Genomic DNA, 14,120 nt, shown 5'->3' with positions numbered 1-14,120 from the left:
TGTTGTCACGAAATGCGCTCGCGCAAATTCACCGGAAGTTTTCGGTGGGTATGCTAGTTCTGAACATCACATGCTAATGTAAAAAGCTGGTTTTTGATATAAATATGAACTTGATTGAACAAAACATGCATGTATTGTATAACATAATGTCCTAGGAGTGTCATCTGATGAAGATCATCAAAGGTTAGTGCTGCATTTAGCTGTGGTTTGGGTTTTTGTGACATATATGCTTGCTTTGAAAATGGCTGTGTGACTATTTTTGGCTGGGTACTCTCCTGACATAATCTAATGTTTTGCTTTCGCTGTAAAGCCTTTTTGAAATCGGACAATGTGGTTAGATTAACGAGAGTCTTATCTTTAAAATGGTGTAAAACAGTTGATTTTTTGAGAAAATTGAAATGTGGTATTTTAGTTGGTTTTGTATTTCGCGCCGTGCGATGCCATTGGCTGTTGGCTAGGGGTTCCGCAGGCGGAACGGGGTTCCGCTAGCGGAACGTCTGTCCTCAACAGGTTAAGCTACTGTACATAGCATGCTAGAAAAGTGTTCTGATCAGCTAATATATGAGCTAACTACAATAACTAGGATCATTAGCCCTCACCTCAACTTAGCTAACATTTCCCCAACCAACATGTTGTCAAATATCCGATTCAGTGAAAACAAAGAAAATTGGACCTTGATTGATTTATGAAGACACGCTTGTCTCAATCAAAAACGGTGCTGAAATTATCATCTAGTTGACCATTGCTTTAATTATTATAAGGGTTGATATGATTTTGGGAGTTTCAGTAAGCAACAATTTGATACATTCCAATATTTTCGTAATTGATCATAACTAAGGTGAGTTTTCCTCTCTCTGCGCTTTCCTAAGACCAGGGCTGCCACCCGCCTCTGCCCGCATTGTTCTCAACACCAGTTATACTGTTTTCTCAAAATCAGGTTTGGGCTAATTACATTTCTGTGCTATCGGATCGGGCTGTAATTTTCAGGCCAGGTGAGAACCCTAGCTGTTTCTACAAACACCACAGGGTTCTATAAAGAGACGCAGTTACACTAGCACACAAGAAGAGAAGAGTGAGGGACCAAGTCCCTGTGTATTAAACCATGGCTCAAAACATGTTGCTGTGTTTACTTGGGGTCAAGGTTTCTGGGCTGACAACCAGAGAAGAACAACAAAGGATGTACACACACACACACACACACGCACACACACTCACAGTCGCTTTCGGCTCTGAAGAGAAAGGTCCGGTTGGTTGTGACCACCTCAAACTTCTGCTCCCCCACGTTGGTCACCCCCGTAATGGCAGCCGTTGGTATGATCCTCTTAGAGTACACCTCCTGCAACACAACACACCATGACTCATAGGACCGCTGTCACACACACACACACACACACACACACACACACACACACACACACACACACACACACACACACACACACACACACACACACACACACACACACACCATGACTCATACGACCACTGTCACGCACACACACAACACACCATGACTCATACGACCGCTGTCTCACACACACACACACACAACACACACAACACACCATGACTCATACGACCGTTGTCACACACACACACACACACACACAACACACCATGACTCATACGACCGCTGTCACACACACACAGCACACCATGACTCATACGACCGCTGTCACACACACACACAACACACCATGACTCATACGACCGCTGTCACACACACACACACACACACACACACACACACACACACACACACACACACACACACACACACACACACACACACACACACCCATGACTCATACGACCGCTGTCACACACACACCATGACTCATATGACCGCTGTCACACACACACCATGACTCATATGACCGCTGTCACACACACACTATGATTCATACGACCGCTGTCATACACACACACACAACACACCATGACTCATATGACCGCTGTCACACACACACAACACACCATGACTCATACGATCGCTGTCACACACAACACACCATGACTCACACGACCGCTGTCACACACAACACACACACACACACACACACACACACAAACACCATGACTCATACGACTGCTGTCACACACACACACACACACACACACACACACACACAACACACCATGACTCATACGACCGCTGTCACACAACACAGACAATCAATAGAGAAACCACATCTCTGTGAAATACTAATGGCCTAGGTAATGTATAGACTAACAGGACAGTGTAGATGGCCAACTGAACTCCAACTGAACTCATAGTTACTGCACCTTGTCGTTGTCAAAGTATCTCAGGTAGTCAACATCCAGCTTCACCCATCTCCTCTGGTAGTACAGTGACCTGCACACACATACATATAGTTAGCGAGGTTGTATACTGGATGTGTGTGTGTGTGTGTGTGAGACGTACCCCTGCGGGGGGTTCTTATCCAGCCAGCCCATCTTTAGAACAGGGCATGGTTCAGGGGAGGGGCCATCTCTAGGGGGCGGGGCTAGGACCCTGCCTGTGACCGGCAGGTAGACACTCTCCTGGACCGTACTCAGACCATAGTCCTGCCATGAGCTCCGACTGAGAGAGGGAGAGAGAGAGAGAGGGAGAGAGAGAGAGAGAGAGAGAGAGAGAGAGGGAGAGAGAGAGAGAGAGCGAGAGAGAGAGAGTGAAAGAGAGTGAAAGTGAGAGAGAGAGAGAGAGAGAGAAAGAGTGAAAGTGAGAGAGAGATAATGAAAGAAAATTAAAAAAGACAGGAGAATGAGGGAAAGAGAGAGTTAGTGTTATTTCCTCTCTCTACAGGAACAATGATGTCACCAGAGGTCAGGGGTCAGGGGAGACTAACCGGTTGCTGATTGGCTCGTTGTCATCGTCCAATAGTTCATCGTCGCTGCAGAGAGAGCTGTACCGCCCCTTCCCCCACCCCGGCACGGGCAGGAACACATCCTATTGGACAACACAGCCGTCACTGACACACAGCAACACAATAACATTACAGGAGTCTAGACACATACTCAGAGTACACACACACACACACACACACACACTTTCTTACCCTGTCTGCCATGTTCACAGACTGGGACTTGGGGTAAGCTTGGTCTGGATCCTCAGAGTCATCTGAACTGTCACCAAAATCTGACCCTGAGAGAGAGAGAGATTAAAAAAAACAGGTAACTTCTGAGCTACAGCCACAGGCCCTAATACAGTACTGTAGAGGACAGGTTTAATACAGTAGAGGACAGGTTTAATAGAGTACAGTAGAGGACAGGTTTAATACAGTAGAGGACAGGTTTAATAGAGTACAGTAGAGGACAGGTTTAATACAGTAGAGGACAGGTTTAATACAGTAGAGGACAGGTTTAATACAGTACAGTAGAGGACAGGTTTAATACAGTACAGTAGAGGACAGGTTTAATACAGTAGAGGACAGGTTTCATACAGTACAGTAGAGGACAGGTTTAATAGAGTACAGTAGAGGACAGGTTTAATACAGTAGAGGACAGGTTTAATACAGTACAGTAGAGGACAGGTTTAATACAGTACAGTAGAGGACAGGTTTAATACAGTACAGTAGAGGACAGGTTTAATACAGTAGAGGACAGGTTTAATACAGTACAGTAGAGGACAGGTTTAATACAGTAGAGGACAGGTTTAATACAGTAGAGGACCGGTTTAATACAGTAGAGGACCGGTTTAATACAGTAGAGGACCTGTTGTATTCAGCATTTCACGGTAAGGTCTACACCTGTTGTATTCAGCATTTCACGGTAAGGTCTACACCTGTTGTATTCAGCATTTCACGGTAAGGTTTACACCTGTTGTACTCAGCATTTCACGGTAAGGTTCACGGTTCTTTCACACACCCTTGACTGCAGTTCTCAATGTCCACAGCCTTTAAATGTTCTTCTATTTTTCTGTCTTATTGGATCATGTTGTCAGGCATGGTTTGTCTGACAGATGTTATTTCTATGTAAAATATTCTCTAACAAGTGATGTGTTTGTGCTCAATGGTGGATCTATTCACAATTATTTAAGAGATGTATTCGGTGCATGTGACAAATACAATTAGACTTGATTTGATTTTGTGCCATCAGGTGTTCTTTTATCTGTTTTTTAAACTGGTTTTAAATGCTAGCTTGAGTTACCTGGGTTACCAGAGAGCTCCATGTAGGCATGGCTCTATTTAATACTGTGTGTTTCCCAGCCTCTGTTCTGGACCTGGGGACTGTGAAGAGACCTCTGGTTGCATGTCTTGTGTTGTACTCACTGTGTGTTAACTGCTTGAACAGACAGTTCAGTACCTTCAACTCATCAATTCCTCGCACAAAGACCAATAGTGATGCAGTCAATCTCTCCTCAACTTTGAGCCAGGAGAGACTGACTGACAATTTCCCTCTGTGTACATCTAAGTGTTGCTTTGTTCTGGAACAACGACAACTTACCCATGTCCTTCTTTGCCGTACATAACGTCACAGCTGGGCAGTAGTCCAGTTGCGACCAAACTAGGGCCTGTAGCACCTGTCTGGTCGATTAAGGTGGCAAGAAGGCAGAGAAACGCCCTATCAAGGACAGAGCTCTTTCCATTTTAGCAACCATTGAGTCTATATGGTTTGACCATGAAAGCTTGCTATCTAGGGTTACACCCAGAAATGTAGTCTCCTCAACTTGCTCAATAGCCACATTATTAACTAATATATCTAAACGAGGTTTAGCGTTGAGCGAGTGACTTGTCACAAAATATTAGGTTTTTAGTTTGAGATATTCAACACAAGCCTATTGTTAGTTACCCATTCTAGAACTGACTGGAGCTCTATGTTAAACCTATTGTTAGTTACCCATTCTAGAACTGACTGGAGCTCTATGTTAAAGCTATTGTTACTTACCCATTCTAGAACTGACTGGAGCTCTATGTTAAACCTGTTGTTAGTTACCCATTCTAGAACTGACTGGAGCTCTATGTTAAAGCTATTGTTAGTTACCCATTCTAGAACTGACTGGAGCTCTATGTTAAACCTATTGTTAGTTACCCATTCTAGAACTGACTGGAGCTCTATGTTAAACCTATTGTTAGTTACCCATTCTAGAACTGACTGGAGCTCTATGTTAAAGCTATTGTTAGTTACCCATTCTAGAACTGACTGGAGCTCTATGTTAAAGCTATTGTTAGTTACCCATTCTAGAACTGACTGGAGCTCTATGTTAAACCTATTGTTAGTTACCCATTCTAGAACTGACTGGAGCTCTATGTTAAACCTATTGTTAGTTACCCATTCTAGAACTGACTGGAGCTCTATGTTAAAGCTATTGTTAGTTACCCATTCTAGAACTGACTGGAGCTCTATGTTAAAGCTATTGTTAGTTACCCATTCTAGAACTGACTGGAGCTCTATGTTAAAGCTATTGTTAGTTACCCATTCTAGAACTGACTGGAGCTCTATGTTAAAGCTATTGTTAGTTACCCATTCTAGAACTGACTGGAGCTCTATGTTAAAGCTATTGTTAGTTACCCATTCTAGAACTGACTGGAGCTCTATGTTAAAGCTATTGTTAGTTACCTATTCTAGAACTGACTGGAGCTCTATGTTAAAGCTATTGTTAGTTACCCCTTCTAGAACTGACTGGAGCTCTATGTTAAAGCTATTGTTAGTTACCCATTCTAGAACTGACTGGAGCTCTATGTTAAAGCTATTGTTAGTTACCCATTCTAGAACTGACTGGAGCTCTATGTTAAACCTATTGTTAGTTACCCATTCTAGAACTGACTGGAGCTCTATGTTAAAGCTATTGTTAGTTACCCATTCTAGAACTGACTGGAGCTCTATGTTAAACCTATTGTTAGTTACCCATTCTAGAACTGACTGGAGCTCTATGTTAAAGCTATTGTTAGTTACCCATTCTAGAACTGACTGGAGCTCTATGTTAACCCTGTTGCTAGTTACCCATTCTAGAACTGACTGGAGCTCTATGTTAAACCTATTGTTAGTTACCCATTCTAGAACTGACTGGAGCTCTATGTTAAACCTGTTGTTAGTTACCCATTCTAGAACTGACTGGAGCTCTATGTTAACCCTGTTGCTAGTTACCTATTCTAGAACTGACTGGAGCTCTATGTTAAAGCTATTGTTAGTTACCCATTCTAGAACTGACTGGAGCTCTATGTTAACCCTGTTGCTAGTTACCTATTCTAGAACTGACTGGAGCTCTATGTTAACCCTGTTGCTAGTTACCCATTCTAGAACTGACTGGAGCTCTATGTTAAAGCTATTGTTAGTTACCCATTCTAGAAGGTTGTCAGTTATTTATTTGACTGTTGCAGCTGATGTGTATACTGTTGAGTCATCAGCGTGCATAGACACACAGGCTTTATTCAAGGTCAGTGGAAGGTCATTTGTAAAAACTAAAACAATAATGGTCCTAGCCAGCTGCCCTGCGGTACACCGTACTCAACTGAATTTGCATAAGAGAGGCTTCCATTAACAAAACCTTCTGTGTTCTATTAAATAGGTAACTCTCAATAAATAATAAGGCAGAGGGTGCAAATCCATAACACCTACGTTTTTTCAGCAATAGGTTATCAAAAGTTAAAACAGTGACATCCCAACATCAGCTGACCACTTTATTAACGACATAGCAATAGAAAAACATGTAGAAGAGAGGGGGAGGAGTTAGTATATTGTAGGGTTAAGGGTTAGGGATGAAGAGGGAGAGGAGTTAAGGGTTAAGGGTGAAGAGGTGGGTTAAATCAGGGAGAGGTGAGGTCAGGGAGTTAGGGGTGTGGTTAAGGATGGATGGGAGGGGTTTAGTATGCTCACTGATTTCAGGCGGTGGCTGGGGGACTCTTCTCATGGGCAGAGCAGGCTGCGTGTCGACTGGTGTGTTGTGTACTCTGGTCCGAGGTGGGGGGGGTGGAGTTCGCTCTGTGTGCGGCTCATCGACTGGAGCATCGCTGGAGAGAGGAACGACAGAGGAAGGGAGAGAGGGGCCCAATGTTACTGTTGTCACCAGGGGCTGGTAGAAGACAGAAAACAGCCATAACAGAGTCTATCAATCCTCTATTCCTCTCCAGTCTCTTCTCTTCTACTCTCTCTTTCTCTCTCTCTCTCTCTCCTCTTCAGTCTCTCAATCATAGACTGACATATTCATCCTTGAGAGAAAGGCATGCGAAAGTCCTGTAATATGGATATCTCTCTCCGCTTTCCATCTTTAGCCAGCCTCACCTCAACTCTAACCATAACAGAACCCTGACGTTTGAAAAGGGTTTGAAATCTAACTGACATTAATACAGTTCTGCTGCTATGTGTGCTCTCCTTCTCTCTTCATAGCATGTCCAAACCTGCCTCTGGGAGGCCATGGACATGCTATCACTCTAAACATCACATACCTCTACATTATACACACACGCACACACACAAGGGGTCAGTGTTCCAGTGTGTGACTGAGCTATGTTTGGATTCTCACTGAGGCTTGGAAGAGCAACTGGTTACCATAGCAGCCCAGACCTTGTGACACCCCTCACACTCCCCAAAATGATTCACTCCCTTGCCTGGTTAACCAAACTCCTTGCTCCGGGCCAACCGCTATGCCATGCCCACGGACATTTCCTCTCCACAATGAGTCTGGATACGAGTACCTCCCTGCTGAAAATGTAAATGCATTCTATACCACCTGATTGGTCCCAGAGACTGATGTCTTTGGTTTTGTACAACACCCCTCATTTCGACGTCACCACAAACGACTTCAATGTCTCAGACTGAAGTACGTAGTGAACGACAGAGCAGCGGAAGACTTCAGTTTGAGTCGTCAGGCGAGTCACTCTCCATCTCTCCACCACATACAAATAAATCCACCACACTGCACAATGTGACATAAATAAAAGTCTACAAATGTATCACCAGTCTTAATATAAGACTGTGAGGTCAAATAATTTCAGCAACAGCTACCCATACACAGGCCCGGATAGTGTTGTGTAATGCTGTAACTAACAGTGTTCCCCTTTTCTCTTCCTGCTACCCCTCCTCAGTCACACAGAGAGAGAACAAGAAGCAGTGCTGGACGTGGACTGAAATGTGTGTTGGCACTGTTGATATTTAGGTGCAGGAGCATCACAGTATATTTAAGCTGATATTCTATAAGAGCTGCAGGAGTTCAAGCAGCAGAACATGTGAGGTGCCGGGACTGAGCTCTGGTTAGCTCTCCCAAGTCAAGCACTGACAAGACGGACAGAGGGACATGCACACACATGTACATGCACCGGACACACACACACACACACACACACACACACACACACACACACACACACACACACACACACACACACACACACACACCCCCTGGGGTGTGTGCTGACCAGAGCACCGAATACAGTTTAAGATACACCTTATGATCTGGGGTTGCATGACCCAGGCTGTCCAGAGGGGTAGGGACAGGAGGAGGTGTCACTGTGTCCCTCCCAGAGTCCCTGCTCTGGCACACTAGGCTCGGAGTCAGTATCCACAACGCATCTCAGAGTAGGATAGTTGATCAGGATTAAGACAGATCCTAGATCATGCTCTGAGATGGTTTGTGGATACGGGCCTTGGTCTTACATACTAGGCTCTGCCTTGCCATGCTCTGGCCCTGGTGAGAGACTCACAGGATAATGTATCTGTCAAACAGCTCACAGGATAATGTATCTGTCAAACAGCTCACAGGATAATGTATCTGTCAAACCGCTCTGGAAGCCTCAGTCTCAGTGGGGGGCCATTGTGTCTCTCTGGCCCCAAAGGGACATCATGCTTATGACCACAGCTACTATGACAACCGCCCAAATTAAAGGTTCCCCAAGTGAAATGTCCATCTTGTCGCTTGTGTGCAGGCAGTGTGTTTTTAACAGCACACACCCCACCCACTGAACAGGGGTGATAATGTGAGGGTGTGCCATTCAGTGTGTGTGAGTAAGAGAGTCAGTGAGTGAGTTATTTAACATAAACAGGTCTAAATAAACATGATTGTTGTCCTTATGTTAGGTCCTGATCTGGCTCTGCCATATGGCTGTGGGCTACACTAGTTCATTTAGCAGACAAGATTTGCTTAGAATTCCATGGCATTATTTTATAGTATGAAGAATACAATTGAACATAGAATGAATAAAATACAAAGGATATTTTCTCCAAATGATTTCAGGGAGTGCTCACATGCAGCTATTCTGTGTTGAGCAGTTAACAAAGAAACAGGTACTCCTATATACTTCATTTAGAGATATTTATGTCACTTTAGTTGTGATACAAATGTTGGTCTATATGTTTTGATATTTAATACATTGTAAGGCTGAATGATGCAACTGTAATGATGAAAAAAGTCGCATTAAAGGCATGAGCTCTGCTTTGTTTTTTGATCAGGCTGTACACACTTCACCAGTCGCTCATTCACAATTTGACAAGCACTTGATAATGCCTGGAATTTCCCAGCTGCTTCCCCTTTCTGTGGCTGAAATGCCCCCTAAAAAGTGGCCGTTGTGCCCTTGGGCTGAATATAATAATTATAATTCCCTTCTCTCGGCTGCTTACCGAAGCACCTCTCACTCGCATGGCTCTCAGTCACTTGATAGGGTCTTTCTTACAGGCTACAAGTGCGCGCGTCCCTCTTATGCAATACCGAGGCGCATACTGAAGATTTTGGAAGAACTGTCCACATTTACTTTTCGTCAGCCAATAAGATGAGTTGGCCTAAGGAATAGCAAAAGCACTGGCCTATGTCAATCTACTATCCCCCATGGTACAAAAGTTGACCTATTCTATGCGAGAAATAAATATTCCAAACATGGTCTAGGATAGTGGTGGGTTGCGATAGATCCCAAATTAATGTAACCACTAGAATTTTAAAAACTGTTTTTAAGCAATGAGCCTGATGCAACAGATGAGAACATTTAGCTTAAAATGTTGATAAACTATTAGGCTATTTCTTTACATTATTAGTGCAGTAATGCACACACGGCAGTAAGTTGAATGTTCCATTAGCAGGAAAACAGTATTCTCAAAAGTGATCACAAATGTGATTATGTATGTAATGCTTTTATTATAAAGGTGCATTTTTATAGTGAAAATGATCTTCCCCAAACGTGCCTCCAATGTACTGTATGTCAGTTAGGCTCTACACCTGTTGTAAAGCGGATTAATGTGCTTCATTTTAAGAAGTTATTTGGCCACTTTAGTTGTGATACAATCCTTATCAAAACATATAGGACTATGGGCTGGGCTACATGAGGTGTGATACTAACCTTATCAAAACATATAGGCCTATTGGCTGGGCTACATGAGGAGTGATACTAACCTTATTAAAACATATAGGACTATGGGCTGGGCTACATGAGGAGTGATACTAACCTTATTAAACATATAGGACTATGGGCTGGGCTACATGAGGTGTGATACAAACCTTATTAAAATATATAGGCCTATGGGCTGGGCTACATGAGGTGTGATACAAACTTTATCAAAACATATAGGCCTATGGGCTGGGCTACATGAGGTGTGATACAAACCTTATCAAAACATATAGGACTATGGGCTGGGCTACATGAGGTGTGATACAAACCTTATCAAAACATATAGGCCTATGGGCTGGGCTACATGAGGTGTGATACAAACCTTATCAAAACATATAGGCCTATGGGCTGGGCTACATGAGGTGTGATACAAACCTTATTAAAACATATAGGACTATGGGCTGGGCTACATGAGGTGTGATACTAACCTTATTAAACATATAGGCCTATTGGCTGGGCTACATGAGGTGTGATACAAACCTTATCAAAACATATAGGCCTATGGGCTGGGCTACATGAGGGGTGATACTAACCTTATTAAAACATATAGGCCTATGGGCTGGGCTACATGAGGTGTGATACTAACCTTATTAAACATATAGGCCTATGGGCTGGGCTACATGAGGTGTGCGACTAGGATTTGAAAAAGTCGCAAAGCTGCCTTACAAGCTGGGCATCAAGTGATAATACATCATTCACAAATGATAGGCTAATATTGTCACCCATCAGACTATTCTTGTCTTTACACCACACACACACACACACACACACACACACACACACACACACACACACACACACACACACACACACACACACACACACACACACACACACACACACACACACACAGTATATATATATATAGAGAGAGAGAGAGATAGCGATATACTCTCTTTATTTTCATAGCTTATAGTTTATTCACTGTTAGCACCTCTACACTAAATCATGTTTTTTGGGTGTGCGCTAGCTCATGCTGTTTATTGGATTTAGAATGCACCATTAACACACACCTGTCTGGAAACAGGGGCAGTGGGGGAAAATCTGTGCACTTAAATAATGAATGGAGGACACTTTTCCCGTGGTTCATTTTCATGCCAACCAGGTAGCCTATACTCCTGTTGTAAAGAGAAGCAATGTGCTTAAAAGTTGAGAAATAAATATAATGGGCCTAGCCGAAAGAAAACTGATGGGATCCTCCTCTTTTTAATAGAGGCCATCACTCTGTCGTTTTCTCTCACAATTGCATAGCCTATAGAAATGTTGCGCCACTTGAGCTCATGGGCCCTCATGTAGTGTTTAACCTGTTAGGGCTAGGGGGCAGTATTGACACGGCTGGATAAAAAACGTACCCGATTTAATCTGGTTACTACTCCTGCCCAGTAACTAGAATATGCATATAATTATTGGCTTTGGATAGAAAACACCCTAAAGTTTCTAAAACTGTTTGAATGGTGTCTGTGAGTATAACAGAACTCCTATGGCAGGCCAAAACCTGAGAAGATTTCAAGCAGGAAGTGGCCTGTCTGAGAAGTAGTGTTTCATCTTGGCTCTTTTTATTGAAGACTCAGGATCTGTGCAATAACGTGACACTTCCTACGTCTTCCATAGGGTCTCAGAGCCCGGGAAAAAGTTGAACGATATCGAGGCAGGCTCTGGCTGAAACACTTTATCGCTTTTGGCAAGTGGCCACTCAGAGTACTATGGGCTTAGGCGCGTGCCCGCTTCGACCGAATGCTTTCTTTTCCTTTGTCTGTTTATCTAAACGCAGATTCCCGGTCGGAATATTATCGCTTTTTTATGAGAAAAATGGCATAAAAATTGATTTTAAACAGCGGTTGACATGCTTCGAAGTACGGTAATGGAATATTTAGAATTCTTTTGTCACGAATTGCGCCATGCTCGTCACCCTTATTTAGCCTTTAGGATAGTGTCTAGAACGCACGAACAAAACGCCGCTATTTGGATATAACGATGGATTATTTTGGGACCAAACCAACATTTGTTATTGAAGTAGAAGTCCTGGGAGTGCAATCTGACGAAGACAACAAAGGTAATAACATTTTTCTTATAGTAAATCTGACTTTGATGAGTGCTAAACCTGCTGGGTGTCTAAATAGCTAGCCCTGTGATGCCGGGCTATCTACTGAGAATATTGCAAAATGTGCTTTCACCGAAAAGCTATTTTAAAATCGGACATATCGAGTGCATGGAGGAGTTCTGTATCTATAATTCTTAAAATAATTGTTATGCTTTTTGTGAACGTTTATTGTGAGTAATTTAGTAAATTCACCGGCAGTGTTCGGTGGGAATGCTAGTCACATGCTAGTCACATGCTAATGTAAAAAGCAGTTTTTTGATATAAATATGAACTTGATTGAACAAAACATGCATGTATTGTATAACATAATGTCCTAGGGTTGTCATCTGATGAAGATCATCAAAGGTTAGTGCTGCATTTAGCTGTGGTTTGGGTTTATGTGACATTATATGCTAGCTTGAAAAATGGGTGTCTGATTATTTCTGGCTGGGTACTCTGCTGACATAATCTAATGTTTTGCTTTTGTTGTAAAGCCTTTTTGAAATCGGACAGTGTGGTTAGATTAACGAGAGTCTTATCTTTAAAATGGTGTAAAATAGTCATATTTTTGAAAAATTTAAGTAATAGCATATCTAAGGATTTGAATAACGCGCCACAGGATTCAACTGGCTGTTGAGTAGGTGGGACGCAAGCGTCCCACCTAGCCCATAGAGGTTAATTTGATTTTCGAATACATTTGCATTGATGTCAGAGTGATTATTGTCCCACTAGAGTGCTGAGTACCAGGCCGTTAGCAAGTTTGGTAGGATACTAATGACCATCTGCAGCATCAGAGCTTGGAGATGCCTAATTACCATGACTAAACAGTTACGTGAAATTTGACAGCCGTCATGAGCCATAACCACCGGTGTGGCGGTAATAGGGTCACCGTAACAGCCCTAACTCAAGCCAACTCATTCACTACTGTGAAAACAACCCAGCAAGTCTGTGGGAAATATATAATTGACTCATTGCCCAACTGTGGAATTACAGAGGGAGGAGAGATAGTCAAAAATATATTAGCATCACAAAGTGACATCCACTTCCCTTCCTGAATCAGTCCTTACAATGACAAAATCCCTGGGTCAAAGTCACTAACAGAAAACTACTACATCCGCAGCTTCTTAATGACTCCTTGTCCCTGTACACAGCTACACTGTCTAACTACTGATGGTACAGCAGAACGCGCGCACACACACACACAAACACACACAGCTAGAAATTAACTCTTCCTGCTCTTCCTGCTCTCAACGTTAGTTGGCTCAGCCACTAGTTTGAAAAGCATTAACACAACCAAAGAGATATTTAGTAGGAGAGAAGGGGGTGGGGGGGTAGAGAGAGAAGAGTCACTCTCACCTGTCCTGGCATGTCCAACAGGGCCATCCTCACTGGAGAGGAACGATAAACACACAGCGGAGGAGAGGGAGAAAGAAACTAACGTTTCTCTGAAAAGAGGGAGGAGAGAGCTGCCGCAGGTGGGAGGAGAGAAGGAAGCAGACAGCACTTTTAGAGACGTAGTGCGTGTGTTGCTACTTCCTCTCTCTCTCTCTCTCTCTCTCTATACACCTGCCGAATTGCCTACATAACAGCTTACAGTTTTACATTTACAAGCTTATCAAGAGGTGATCAATTCCAACAGGTTACTCTCCATATTAGAGAGACATATTTCCCTCAGATTACACAGACCCACAAAGAATTCGATAAACTCCCATAACTACTGGGTGAAATAC

At 43.1% G+C, this 14,120-nt stretch overlaps 1 protein-coding gene across 1 annotated transcript in view; it reads right to left on the bottom strand.

Annotated features, from left to right (window-relative positions):
- Nucleotides 1–14,120, bottom strand: part of arap1 (ArfGAP with RhoGAP domain, ankyrin repeat and PH domain 1) — a 93,533-nt gene that overhangs the window by 62,306 nt on the left and 17,107 nt on the right. The window contains 6 exon segments of the mRNA XM_082956445.1: nt 1,216–1,336; nt 2,287–2,356; nt 2,426–2,584; nt 2,850–2,950; nt 3,060–3,145; nt 6,817–6,950. Of these exon segments, the coding sequence (XP_082812571.1) occupies nt 1,216–1,336; nt 2,287–2,356; nt 2,426–2,584; nt 2,850–2,950; nt 3,060–3,145; nt 6,817–6,950 (671 nt within the window).

The sequence above is a fragment of the Salmo salar genome, chromosome 09, assembly GCF_965601325.2.
Source record: "Salmo salar chromosome 09, fSalSal1, whole genome shotgun sequence".
NCBI lineage: Eukaryota > Metazoa > Chordata > Actinopteri > Salmoniformes > Salmonidae > Salmo > Salmo salar.
The sequence above is the reverse complement of the archived record's forward strand: the minus strand, read 5'-3'. Positions and strand labels throughout refer to the sequence as shown.